The sequence below is a fragment of the Callorhinus ursinus genome, unplaced genomic scaffold, assembly GCF_003265705.2.
Source record: "Callorhinus ursinus isolate GAN/ISIS: 27379988/994484 unplaced genomic scaffold, GSC_fseal_2.0 scaffold3, whole genome shotgun sequence".
NCBI lineage: Eukaryota > Metazoa > Chordata > Mammalia > Carnivora > Otariidae > Callorhinus > Callorhinus ursinus.
Window position 1 is genome coordinate 56,949,242 of NW_027397065.1, and position 12,914 is coordinate 56,962,155.

A 12,914-nucleotide genomic window follows, 5' to 3' on the forward strand; every position below is an offset into this window, starting at 1 on the left:
CTAAGCAAACAATAGGAAAAGAAAAACAGACCCTGTGGGGCCTTGGGACTCCGAAGCCTTAATCTAGAGAGAACCGGTTAAGCCTTCAGAGACTTGAGGGGAAGGTGTGTGCGTTTGGTAGGGAGAGCCGAGAAAGAGCCGTCCAGGACGCAGGGCAGCTGGATAGCGCCTTCCACCTGCGCAAGCATAAATCTCCTTAGTAACCCCGGGATGTCCCGGGGGGAGGGTGCGGAAAAGTGTTCTCCATCCTCTCATCTGTCCCATCAGAGTGAATAAGTGAACCCTGCCTCAGACGAACCGCAAAGGATAGTCTGCAGACATACATATATATGCACACACATTAGGAGTTTCAAGCTCTCCTGCAGGAGACGAGCTAGACAGCACCTGCCGCGTCTTTAGCAAGCTCCCGCCCAGACCTGCTAGAGCCGGGAGGGCGGAAGCAGGAGAGGATGCGGCGCGGAGGTGGCTACTGCACATCGCTGCGCGCCCGCTGCGGTCAGCCTGCTGCATAATTGATGGAGGACTGGGCGCAGTCCTGGGTCGGCTTCAGGCGCCGTGAGAGTGTCTCAGGGGAGGAGGGCAGGGCAGCCGGGCCCCTCCCACTCTGCCCTCTGTCGCGTGTCCCGCCCCCGGGACAGGCAGCAGGCGCCGGGCCACCCGCGAGTGTGCGCAGAAACTTCGGCCACCTACGGCTGTGCGCGAGGAGCGCGGCTGACCCGCCGGCGCCATGCGCGCCCTGCCTGGCCTGCGGGGGCTCCGAGGGCCGCCGCCGCTGCAGCTACCGCTGCTCCTCCTGTGCCTCCTCGCGGCGGTGCGCCGGAGCTGGGCGGACGGCAATACCACAGGTGCGAAGCCTGCAGGGCCGAGTTGGGGGGGGGGGCGTGCGCAGGACGGGACGCGCGAGGCTGGGTCCCCGTAGGCTGAGGGCTTGGCCGACGCGCCGGGGCAGGGTTGGTGGGGAGAGGCGCGGGGAGGCTGGCGACGGCGGGTGGCCGGCGGCGGCCGCCTCCTCCCATTGGCCAGGCTTGGGTTGTCTCAGCTGGACGAGGAGACTGGAGCGGACAGGGATGGAATCTGGAACCAAGAGCGCCCCGCGAGTCGGGGGCGTTGGTAGTAGGGCAGTGTCTGGGTGTTCCAAGAAGGAGGGCGGCAGGGTGTGAGGGTGCGGGCGGGAGCAAGGTAGCGACTCGGTTTCCGCAAAAGCGGCAGGATTTCGGAAAGCCACATTCCCCAACGCCAGGTCCCTTCGCTTGAATTGATAGTAGGTTTAAATATCACCTCCCTGCCTTGCAGGTGGGTTGGCTTTGCTTTGAGGATGTTTTTTACAACTAAGTTGAAATAACAGCAAACCACAACCAGCTAACGAACCGAAGCCCACAACTCATTGGATATTGTGTGTGTGTGTGTGTGTGTGTATCTTCCTTTACACTATGGTCTTTGAAAGCGAATTTTTTGTGGTTATTGTTTTGACTGTTTAAGAAACTTTGAAAGAGGGATCTATGTGCAAAACATTACTAAAACCAACACCAAATTTGCCATTTTATCTTCACCTGTTTATAATTACCTTTTATGTTGAAAGTATCTCATCCAACCTACTTTCTAATGCAGGTTTTTGTGTTAACATATTCAACGTGTTAGCAGCTAATTAGGACAGTACACTGCCAATCAGGTTAGCAAATAGTGCCTATCAGCAACTAAAATTAAGATATTCTACACAAGATCTTCAAACTTTCATAGGAATTCACTCTTAAGAACTTATAGCATGTAGAGTTTTTGTAACATAAAGATGGTAAGATAATCCAAAGGATAGGATTATTCAATTTTTACAACTGTCCTTTAAAAGGCCTAGTTGTTAACATCTTGGACAAAACATTTTGGGTTGCTTCAGTTCCTAAATTTCCTTGTCCCACTTCCTAGCCACATACCTCTTTTTCATTCATACTAACAAAGAATGGTCAAGGACTTGGGGCTATTTCTAGATTTACTCCTCTTTCACTTAAGACTGTTGCAGCTCTGAGGACCATTGCATTCTGGGTGAGTTCTAGAACTGGGTTTCTCCAGTTGGTTCTATGTTGGAATTATCTGGGAGCTTTAACATGGATCCTGCCCTCAAAATTTTTGATTCACTTGGCCAGGGATTTAGCCTGAACATCAGGTATTTTGAAAGCTCCCGTGTGATTTTAGTCACGTGATCCTAAGCAGGTTGAATACCACTGCTTTCAAATTATAATGGCCTAGAGAGTGCACATTGTGTGAATATTTACACTGTTGGTAGCTGGGAGTCAGGTTTAAACTGACATTCAGAGCAGAGTTCTAAAGAAAAAAGTAGGGAAGAAATGAAAGTGGAATAAATCAGCAAAGTTGTAAATAAATGGGATGATGTATGTAGGTATGGCAAGTGTCTGTGTGTGTATAGAGTGTGAGTCGGGCCTTTTAGCTCCACGTAAGTTAAAATTGTAGAATGATGTGCTGTATGAAAGTTATGAAGTTAGCATCTCATTTTAAGGCAGAATTAAAAATTGTGAAACAACCTTATCTCATTTTATAGACTGTATGGAGCTCTGTGACATTCAGTTTCCTCTTTGCTAAAGGCTATTCTGAAGTTTACTGGGTATTTTTTATCTAGGTGCTTTGAACTACTAGGAAATAGGTGTTCTATAAGCCTAAGACTTTGGGCCACATTTTAATAAAAATGTTATAATTTATCATCTTTACTATATAACAGCTATGTGCCAGGCATTGCACTGTGCAGTATATAACCCTATGGGTTAGCTTTTATTGTCCCTGACTTTCAGATGAGGACATTAGAATTTAGGGATATTAAATAATTGCCCAATTATATATAATTATTTAAGTAGTACAGCCAGAAACTTAGCATTGTTCAGTCTGACTCCAGTGCTTGTTTTCTTTATTTTTTTATATTTTTAAGTAAGCTCTTAGCCCAATATGGGGCTTGAACTCATGACCCTGAGATCAAGGGTTGTTTGCTCTACAGATTGAGACAGCCAGGTGCCCCCTCCAATGCCTGTTTTCTTAAACACAATACACAGTTGTCTCTCTGAGACAACTGGGTATGTCTATGAAAGTTTGGAACCACTGACAGAGCACGCTGTATGGATCTAAATGCTTGGTTGGAGCTGAAGGGCATACTAACACACTTGGAGTTCTCGAATAAAGTTAGGCACAGGGACTCACCTTAATTCTTTTAAGCTGTTTCAATTACGTAAGAAAGGTAAAGTAACTTTATAAAAGTAAATATTAGATAAGTGGGGATATTTAAACATCATTATTATTACTCTGAAGTAGAACAAATTGAGGGAAGGGGTCGTGTTTATCTTCTGAAAAATGTGTTTGCAGGGGAATCATTTGAAATGATCGTTGTAAGCTTCTGGAGGACATTGCTTATATATTCTCTTGATCAGCCACCTTCCTTTCTAGAGACACTCCCTGTACATACACAGCCACTGCCTAGCAATAAATATTTGTGAGAACAAATATTATTCAAGCACCCACACACTCTTGACATTGTGTTTGTAAGCAGAAAACTTCAGCAGTGTTTTAGCAGTTTCAAGTCATTTACATTGTTTAAAGGAACAGATTAGCCATAACCTTATCTTGAATGGAGTTATATCTGAAGCATCAAAATTGTGACCCTAAATTATCATCACATTTAAAATGACATACACATTTGTTAAGAATTAGTTCCACTGGCTCTTCCTCTTCCTGTTCTTTTGTCTCCACCTCTTGTCTCCATCTCCTTCTCTTTCTTCTGGGAATGGGTTCTATAGTCATTAGGTTGGGGAATGCAGGGAGGCAACCTCCCTCCCTTGTTGGAGGAAGACAGAGGGTCCCAGATCAGGGAATTAGAGGCTGAGCCGGGTCCGGAGGGCATCCAGGTAGGGGCATGGCCCCATGTGGAGTCCTAGAGCCTGAGCACAGTGAGGTGGGTCCTCCTGCAGAGGGCAGGGGGCCCTAGATCTCAGCCTCTGAGCTGAGCAGAGTGACAGAGGCTTCTACACAGGGGCAGCCCAACATGTGGTGTCTGATCCTGATCAGAGGGTGTGGGTTAAGCATGCAGAAGAGCAAGCCGTGGAGGATGTTGGAGCCTGAGTGGGTGTGGAAGACATTTCTTTGAGGTCAAGAGTGGCAGTGACAATGGGATATTAGTCGCATACAGGGAGACTGAGCAAATAAGTAAAGCTAGTAAGGATAATAGGATCCGGGTTTTTCCCTAGAGAAGAAGGGAATGGAAAACTAGAGTGAAGCTTGTGGTGTTGGATTGCAATTGACAGCACTGGCATAAATTCATGACTTTAGATCTCTCATGATCTTTCATGTCTATATATAAACAGATATAAATGTGTATATGTGTAAATGTATGTATAATGCATACATGTCACATATATTTACATATATGTGTGTGTATGAATATACATGCACGTATTAGCTCTGCCCACTGAGGTGGAGCAGTGATTTCCCAATAGTGATGAGTCAGATCTTGATCTTGATCTACATACCATTCTTTACTAATGGTAACTGGAGAAATAGCTGATTTTATGAATAGGGAGGAGAAAGTATAAGACAAGCCCTGAACCTCTTGTGCCAGAGAGCAATGAAGTGCTCAAAGAATGATGGGCCATGTCAAAAGGATACAAAAGCCAGAGGGCTCCCACTGAACAAGTCTAGGAAAAATTGAGCATCAACATAAATAATAATAATAATAATAAAATAAATAATACTAATGGACTTGTATGGATACTGATGGATACAAGTCCATTAGTATCCGCTGAATAATGCCCACTGAATAATACAGGTATTCATGAGTACATACCGATATAAATTAATTAAGTGAATCAATTGAAAGTTTGATGAGGCACAAAATAGTACCTAGTTTTAAAGTAAGTTCCCACAAATCTCATAAAGTAGTATTCATGAAAAGAGAAAAAGAACGACTTTATCATGGAGAAGCCTGGCAGACACCTCTTTAAACAAATGATCAAAGTAAAAACCATCAGCAAAGAGAGGAATAAAAATTATGGGCCATCTAATAGGATGCAATGAGAAGAATACAATATCACCTCTGTGATATATCTGCGAAAGGTCTCCTCCAAATCAAATTATATTACAACATCATCATACTGGATCTCTACTGGTCATAAGAGTCAAGAATGACTAAAGCTGAGACAGAGTGAAGGAGAGTAGAAGGGACATGGTAGCTGAGGGCAACATGTAATTCTGAACTGCAACCTTTGGCCGAAAAGTACATCTTCAGGACTTTTGTTGAAACTTCAGTGAGGTGTGGGATGAGATGGTAATGCATAAGTGTCAGTTTCCCAATGTTAATGGCTGTATTGAGATGAAGTGGAGGGGGTTAGGTCTTTCTGGGAATGTACAGTCATGTTTTAGAGGGGAATGAGTCATCAGGTCAGCAGCTTATTCTCAGGTGGTTCAGGGGAAGAATTTTTTTTTTTTTTTAAAGATTTTATTCATTTATTTGACAGACAGCACAAGCAGGGGGAGCAGCAGAGGGAGAGGAAGAAGCGGGCTCCCCGCGGAGAAAGGAGCCTGATGCGGGGCTCGATCCCAGGACTCTGGGATCATGACCCAAGCCGAGGGCAGACGTTTAACCGACTGAGCCACCCTGGCGCCCCGGGAAGAACTCTTTATTCTGTACTCAAAACTCTTTTGTTTGAGATCTTTTGAAAAGAAGCAAAAAGAATTTCAACTCTTTCTGAGAAAGCTTTACTTAACATAGACATTAAGCCATAATGAGAATTGAGAAACTGTCATCAGTTTATGTAACTAAGTACCATTTTCCAAAGGAGTATTCGTCCTCAAACAGATTATAAGGGTGAAGGCTATTTGTCCTGGATTTGTACTCTTTTGAAATTACTTTTGTATCATTGGCCTCCCATATTTCACAATATAGTGTGACCCGAAGAAATAAACAACTAGGACTCACAGTGACGTAGAAGAAAAAACACCTGGGTGGCCCAGGCAGCAGAGTGTGCGACTCTTGATCTCAAGATTGTGAGTTCAAGCCCCATGCTGGGTGTAGAGATTACTTAAAATAAAATCTTGAAAAGAAAAAAAGAAAAAAACCTCACAACGTTTTATTAAAAATAAAACCCCCTACTCCTAATAAAACATAGTCACTGTTCACGCATAATAAAATATCTCAAATAACATATTGTCAGTATAGAAATCATAGATGTTATCTTTGAAAATGGTGTTATTCTTTTAACTGAAAATAAGATTTTTCTGCCATTTTTAAAGTGATTATATCATTACAAATGTATCTCTACTCCCAAGACAGAATCTTTTTTTATAGCCTTATAATGACATAGTTCTGAGATCCTGAGAGGGAATTTAGATATCTCATTTGATTGATCTTGAAGCCCAAAGTGCTTTCATGTTGTAGCCAAGAGTCTGGATAGCTATTAGCTATCACAGATTTCCTGGTTTGCATTTCAAAGCTCCATCCAGCACTTAGTGCCTTTCCGTAAAAGGTCCTCAAAATAGGCTCCTAGCAAGGGTGGGGCTGGCAAAAAAGGGTGACAAGAAATGTTCTTGCTTTAAAATATCTGCACCTAAAGTATATAGAACAGGACCTCGGGGTCACAGGGCCTTTTGAAGATTATTAAAAATCATCCCACTGAAGAATCAGAGTTGAGGATGTACCTGCTTTGAAATCAGGGTTTCTCAACCTTGGTATTATTGACACTTGGGGCTGGATAATTCTCTGTCATGGGGGATTGTCATTGCAGAATGCTTCACAGGATCTCTGGCCTCTCCTATGTAGTGGGTGCGTTGTGTTTCCAAAAAAGTTATGTTCGAGTCCTGACTGTGTGTACCCACGAAAGTGATTATTTGAGAGGAAGGTCTGCAGATGTAATCAAGTTAAAATGAGGTCATACTAGATTAGGATAGACCCTTAACCCAATGACTGGGGTCTTTATGAAAGAAACGAGAGGGAGATTTGGATACAGAGACAGACACACTCAGAGTGAAGATGGAGCCAGAGACAGGAGCCATGCAGCTACAAGCCACGGGATGCCGAGGGTTGCTGGCACCCACCAAAGCTAGAAGAGGCAAGGAGGGATTCTTCCCCAGAGTCTTCAGAGGGGGCAAAACCCTGCACCTTGATTTCAGGCTTCTAGCCTCCAGAACTATGAGAGAATAAACTTCTGTTGTTTTAAGCTGCCACATTTGTGGTAATTTTTTTTCTCGCAGCCCTAGGAAACGACTGTAACCTATTGGATACAAGTAGTAACCTTCTCCAAGTTGTGACATTCACATGCCTCCGGACATTGCTAAATGTCCCGTGGGGCAAAAGTCAGCCCCAGTTGAGAACCACTGAACAGAATCTAAGTCTTATCAAAGAATAATCTAGTGGGTGAAACATTTGAAAAACCCACAGTCTTCAGAAAGAGCAGGAATCCTAGTCAGACCTTTGGGGTTTTATTTTTTAAGAGTTTTATTTGGCAAGGCACCTGGGTGGCTCAGTCGGTTAAGCAGCTGACTTCGGCTCAGGTCATGATCCCAGGGTCCTGGGATCAAGTCCTGCATCGGGCTCCCTGCTCAGTGGGGAGCCTGCTTTTCCCTCTGCCTGCCACTCCCTCTGCTTGTGCTCTCTCCCTCTCTCTCTCTCTTTTCTGTGTCAAATAAATAAATAAAATCTTAAAAAAAAAAGTTTTATTTGGCCTAAGATTCACTGTTAGCATATCTTAATGACCATTTGGAGGTAGTTTGAAACAAGAGTTTTTATACCACCCTTCGAAATGTATTTTATTGCAATAATCCTATTTCAAAAAAAAGATCAATTTGTTTATATTTCAGTATGACCAAGGTTTAAAACCAGTTTTACAAGGCTTTGTAAAAGTGCACACTGTTCTTGTTATTAGGCTTTTTAATTGTTCTTCAGGTTTTTTCGTTGTTGGTCTAAAAATGGTCTTTTTTTTTTTTTTTTAAGAGAGAGTGTGTATGCGTGTGCTCAAGTGGAGTGGGGGGCGGGGCAGAGAGGGAGCGAGAGAGAGAATCTTAAGCAGGCTCCATGCTCAGCACAGAGCCCATCGCAGGGCTCGATCTCACAACCCTGAGATCATGACCTGAGCCGAAATCAAGAGTTGGACGCCTAACCGACTGAGCCACCCAGGCGCCCCTAAAAATGGCCATTTTGCCCAATGGTTCTCATTCTATGTAGAAAAAATATGAGCTTCCTGTTTGTTTTTTTAATCTGTCCCTGACTTAGAAAGTCTGACTTACAAATGTCCCCATCAGGAATTTATTTTCTTGCCAAGCCTTCTTTTCTCTTTTCTTGACAAACTCTCTGTGGATTAGAGTGTCTGGGAATCAAGATAGCCTCATTCTCCCCTTCTCTTCTTTCTACTATTGCCATTACAGACAGGATAGGAATACTGTATTTCTAGATTCCAGAAGTGGAACTCTAAAAGCACTGTTTATTAGAAATATTTGTACTTAAAAAAAAAAAAGAAATATTTGTACTTAGATATTTTAATGCCATAGTTTAGCCGTATCATGGCTTAAATCGCTTTTACAATTTGGCATGGGATCCTGTGGTTATATATAGCATTGCTTCCATGAGGAAATATATTCTGAATTCCAAACCTCTGTTTTCTAAGTAGTATATATTATCCACTCCTAAGTTGCGGTGTTTTTGTAATTGGGCTGCACATTTATAATACTGTGTATCAGAATGCTAAAATTAAGATTTGTTAAAAACATTGTTAATTCTGCATATTGATAGCAATCAGTGCATTATATGGGGGAGAGAGAAAAAAAGAGAGAGTGATACTTATCCTAATAATAGCTTTTACTTACACCTTTCTCTAAATGAAGTCTAGACCCTTCCAAGATCATAAAATATAATAAAGATGTTTGGGGGGAATTTAGAGAAAATGCTTATTCTTAAACAGAGGTATGATTGAACTTATTTTCCCATTTAGAGAAAAGCAAATCTGAAGACCCAAGGCAGTGTTCTAGTGTTACTTATCCTCTTTTTTTTCTTCCCAATTTACCTCAATTAAAATGGAGCTCCAGAATTAAATATGTAAAAATGTTACTTTAATATTTTAAGTAGAAATTATAGCATGTTTATTTCTTTTAAAAATGTTAATAGCATAAATTATAAACCCATCTAGCAATGTCTGTTTTAAAATGTAGTATGTGAAAAGTATTTAAGTGGAGACCATTTTGCTATTTCACATGAACTAGTAATAGGTGAAAATTAGGTTGTTATTCAGCTCTTTGATGCAACACCCTCATGCCCCATCGCCCCTGCAGAGGGAGGAAAATCTTTAATCTTTAGAAAAACTATTAGATGTTACTCTTTTATGTGGCAGTTTTGCCACTGACTGTAAGAGAAGGCTGGGTGGAAAGTTTCCTGCAATGATTAAGAGAGGGGTGAGCGTGATAACTTGAGGAATGTATGCTATGATCTTGGCACCATCACTCAGTCTCAGACTCTGCTGATCCTCCCTCTCTTCTCCATGGAATGAAACCCCGAGTAACAAGACAGGCGGAACTTAGATTAGGATCCCAAAGTCCTGCCTCTCCCATTTTGTGTTTCTTTTCGTGACAGCCTAATCCTTTTGGGGACGTGTTCAAACCACATCTGCCTGACTCTCTTGCCAATTTCCTTTTATTTATTTATTTATTTATTTATTTTAAAGATTTTTTAATTTATTTTTTAACAGAGAGAGAGAGACAGCGAGAGCGGGAACACAAGCAGGGAGAGTGGGAGAGGGAGAAGCAGGCTTCCCGCCGAGCAGGGAGCCCGATGTGGGACGGGATCCCAGGACCCTGGGATCATGACCTGAGCCGAAGGCAGATGCTTAAGGACTGAGCCACCCAGGCGCCCCTGCCAATTTCCTTTTAAACACCAATCTTCACCTCCTGTCAGTTGTCTTCCTACGGGAAGCAATAAAGTTTACATTCCCACTTTGATTAAAAAAAAAAAATCTATATCTATATCTATATCTTGGCCAAGCAAAGAACTCACTTTTACTATTCTAGTACCTTCCATAGACGGCCCTGCTTTTTCTACTCAAGACATTTGTGTACATTGCCTCTTGAAGGGACTTTTCCCGAAGGCAAAAAAGTCACAAGAGTGACACATGTTCTTTTGCACTTGGGGCTTGTTCAGTGGAATCTGGAGCCTGATCAAGATGAATGCTCTAGAGGGGATATGAAGTTAGGGGACAGGTGGTGGCTGGTTTATGGATGTCTGTATTTTTAATATATGGACTGGCAGTGGGAAGTGGTCACAACATCTAGTATATTCTGGAGCTACCCAAACTTCCCTTCTCTTGAAGCTTGGCTTTTCTTTTCCCTCCTATTCCGTCAGCTTCTGTAAGCTTAGATTTTTGTCCAGGCCAAGTCTGGACTGCTCTTCTCTTCTCCTAATACAAGTAGGCTCTCCCATCCAGTCCTGATATTGAGAAATGGCAAAATAACACCAGCCCCTGAGCTCATCTCTGTGACATTGTCTCCACCTCTGTTCCACCTCCAGAGTCTCTCAAAGATGTAAATCAGGGGGCGCCTGGGTGGCTCGGTTGTTAAGCATCTGCCTTCAGCTCAGGTCATGATTCCAGGGTCCTGGGATCCAGTCCCGCATTGGGCTCCCTGCTCCACAGGTAGTCTGCTTCTCCCTCTCCCACTCCCCCTGCTTGTGTTCCCTCTCTCACTGTCTCTCTCTGTCAAATACATAAATAAAATCTTAAAAAAAAAAAAAGATGTAAATCAGGCTTCATCCTCTGCTGCTCACCTGCCAAGTTGGAAAATACACAGGCTAGTTATAGTCAATACTGTGAATGGGTGGCACACTGAAATTTTAATGACTTTCAGTTAGAAATTGTGGGCCTAAATTGATACTATTATGATCCATGTGGCCCTGTAGGGACCAAGGTTACTCAGCTTCATACTACTTACCAGCATCAAGCATGTATCAGATGCTCTCTCTATATTCACTTATTTAAATAAAATAAGAAGAAGGAATAAAGCACCTTTTTTCAGCTTATGTCACTTTCTTATTGCTGATGGTAGTGTGAATACTACTACTACTAATATGAATAAATGATATTAGACCATCTTGAAGGATTATGGGCTTGTTTTAGGGGAAAAGGGTGTGATGAGAACCCTTACAATTATATTCAGCTCTGCAGGAGGCTAGGCCAAGAAAAGAGAACTCCTTAGCAAGAAACAAAGATATCAAAGCTTATGTTTTGCAAGTTTCACAGAACGGATGATATAGAACAGTTCATTCCTTCCCGTCCGCACCCTCCTGGCTTCCTATCCGTAAGTCAATAGCATCTGCTTTCATCTTCCTGAGATAGTTCCTCTTAAATACAACTTCTAAGTGAGCTATGCCCAAGAATGGAAAAACAATTTTTTTCATTAGAAAAAGAATGTTGATAGGAACCTTTTTGGCTGTGTGTATATGTATGTGTGTGTGTGTGTGAGAGAGAGAGAGAGAGACAGAGACAGGGAGAGATGGAGAGAGAAAGAATATGAATGAATGAATATTAGATGTGAGTGGAAGAAATGTTTTGTATTCTTGATAGCCCAGTGAGAAACTCAGGGCATATTTTCCTGTGTAATCACTGTCAGAGGGTGCAGTGATTTACATATTAAATTCATTAAAGGATTACTTTATGAGAAAGTGCCCTCCACCTTCCAAAGCTGCTTTAGAAGTGATCAAGCCTTTGGAACACAGCTTACTGGAGAGCGAGGTTCTGCTAGGTAGATATTTTTATTAGGCAATATTGTAAAAGCTTTGCATAAGCTGAGGCAACAAAGGTGATCACTAACTTTGATAATATTTTTCATACACACAAGAAAAGAACTGGAAATCTAATTTTGGACTAGGAGTAAGTTTCTGAGCAGAGTATTAAGAAAGTGAAATAAAAAAGGCTCAGGTTTAATTTAACTGAATGAGAATGAGAAGTTTTAAGAATGCAGCCAAGACTGCAGTCATAAGCCTTTTCCCCTTTTCTGACTTATTTGATAGAGTTGGGGTGGTTTTTATGGGAAGTAGGTTCTGGTACCCCACAGTCAAAGAACAGTAGCCAGTGTACAAAAAGAAAAAAAAAGCAGCAGCAGCAGCAGCAGCTTTGAGGAGAGAAGGAGGGAGGAAATAGAAACTTTTTTTTTTTTTCAGTAAAGGTTTTGAAAAGATGAGAGAGATGACAGAGGAGAACCACAAGTCAGTTTGGTAGAGGGTGACCCAGTCTGTAACTGTAGCTGGAAAACAGCAGAAACTCTCACTGTACAGCCATTTTCTCTTCTCTCTCCTCATTTTATGCCCTTTATTATGGTCTCTCTGTCTCTCTTGGTTCACTCATCTTTTTTCTGCCTCTTCATGTCTGTCTTTTTCCTGGCACTCTTATTTAATTCTTCAGTGTCTTCATCTATGTTTTATAAAGAAACTACAAATGGTAGGATAACAAAATAATTTTTTTAAGCCACTTGATGTAAATCAGGGATTTTTCAGTAAAGAAAAGAACACAGAAAAAGTTGGAAATGTGGTCGCATTTAATAGCCCAATATATGTCTGAATATCTGTGAATGTATGAGATCTAGCTCCTCAGAGCTTCCTGAAAACTTATTTTTCACAAATAGTATACAATATAGCATTTCAGCTGCTACAAACTAGCTTGTAGTCATTTCATCTTGATAATAATATGCAATCACATTTTCTTTTTCTTACAGCTTCACCTCTTACAAGTCTACCCATCCAAGAAGAAATGATGACAAAATATTCTAACCTTTCCTTGGGGAGTCATAACATATCACTGACTGGTAAATGTGTTGCCTTTCAAATAATACAGTGCCCCCAAAAGTTTTTATTTTTAAGCAAGCCATTGCATTTTCCCTCATAAATTATTAATCCTTGC

The 12,914-nt window shown here is 41.8% G+C and overlaps 1 protein-coding gene across 2 annotated transcripts in view; it reads left to right on the forward strand.

Moving 5' to 3' along the window:
* Window positions 1-634: 634 nt before the first annotated feature.
* Window positions 635-12,914, forward strand: part of EMB (embigin) — a 42,665-nt gene continuing 30,385 nt past the window's right edge. The window contains exons 1-2 of one of the 2 annotated variants that reach the window (XM_025867306.2): window positions 635-845; window positions 12,730-12,819. In XM_025867306.2, the coding sequence (XP_025723091.1) occupies window positions 728-845; window positions 12,730-12,819 (208 nt within the window). In that variant the 5' untranslated portion in view covers window positions 635-727. The remainder of the gene's footprint in view (window positions 846-12,729; window positions 12,820-12,914) is intronic. The other variant, XM_025867305.2, reaches the window with a different exon arrangement.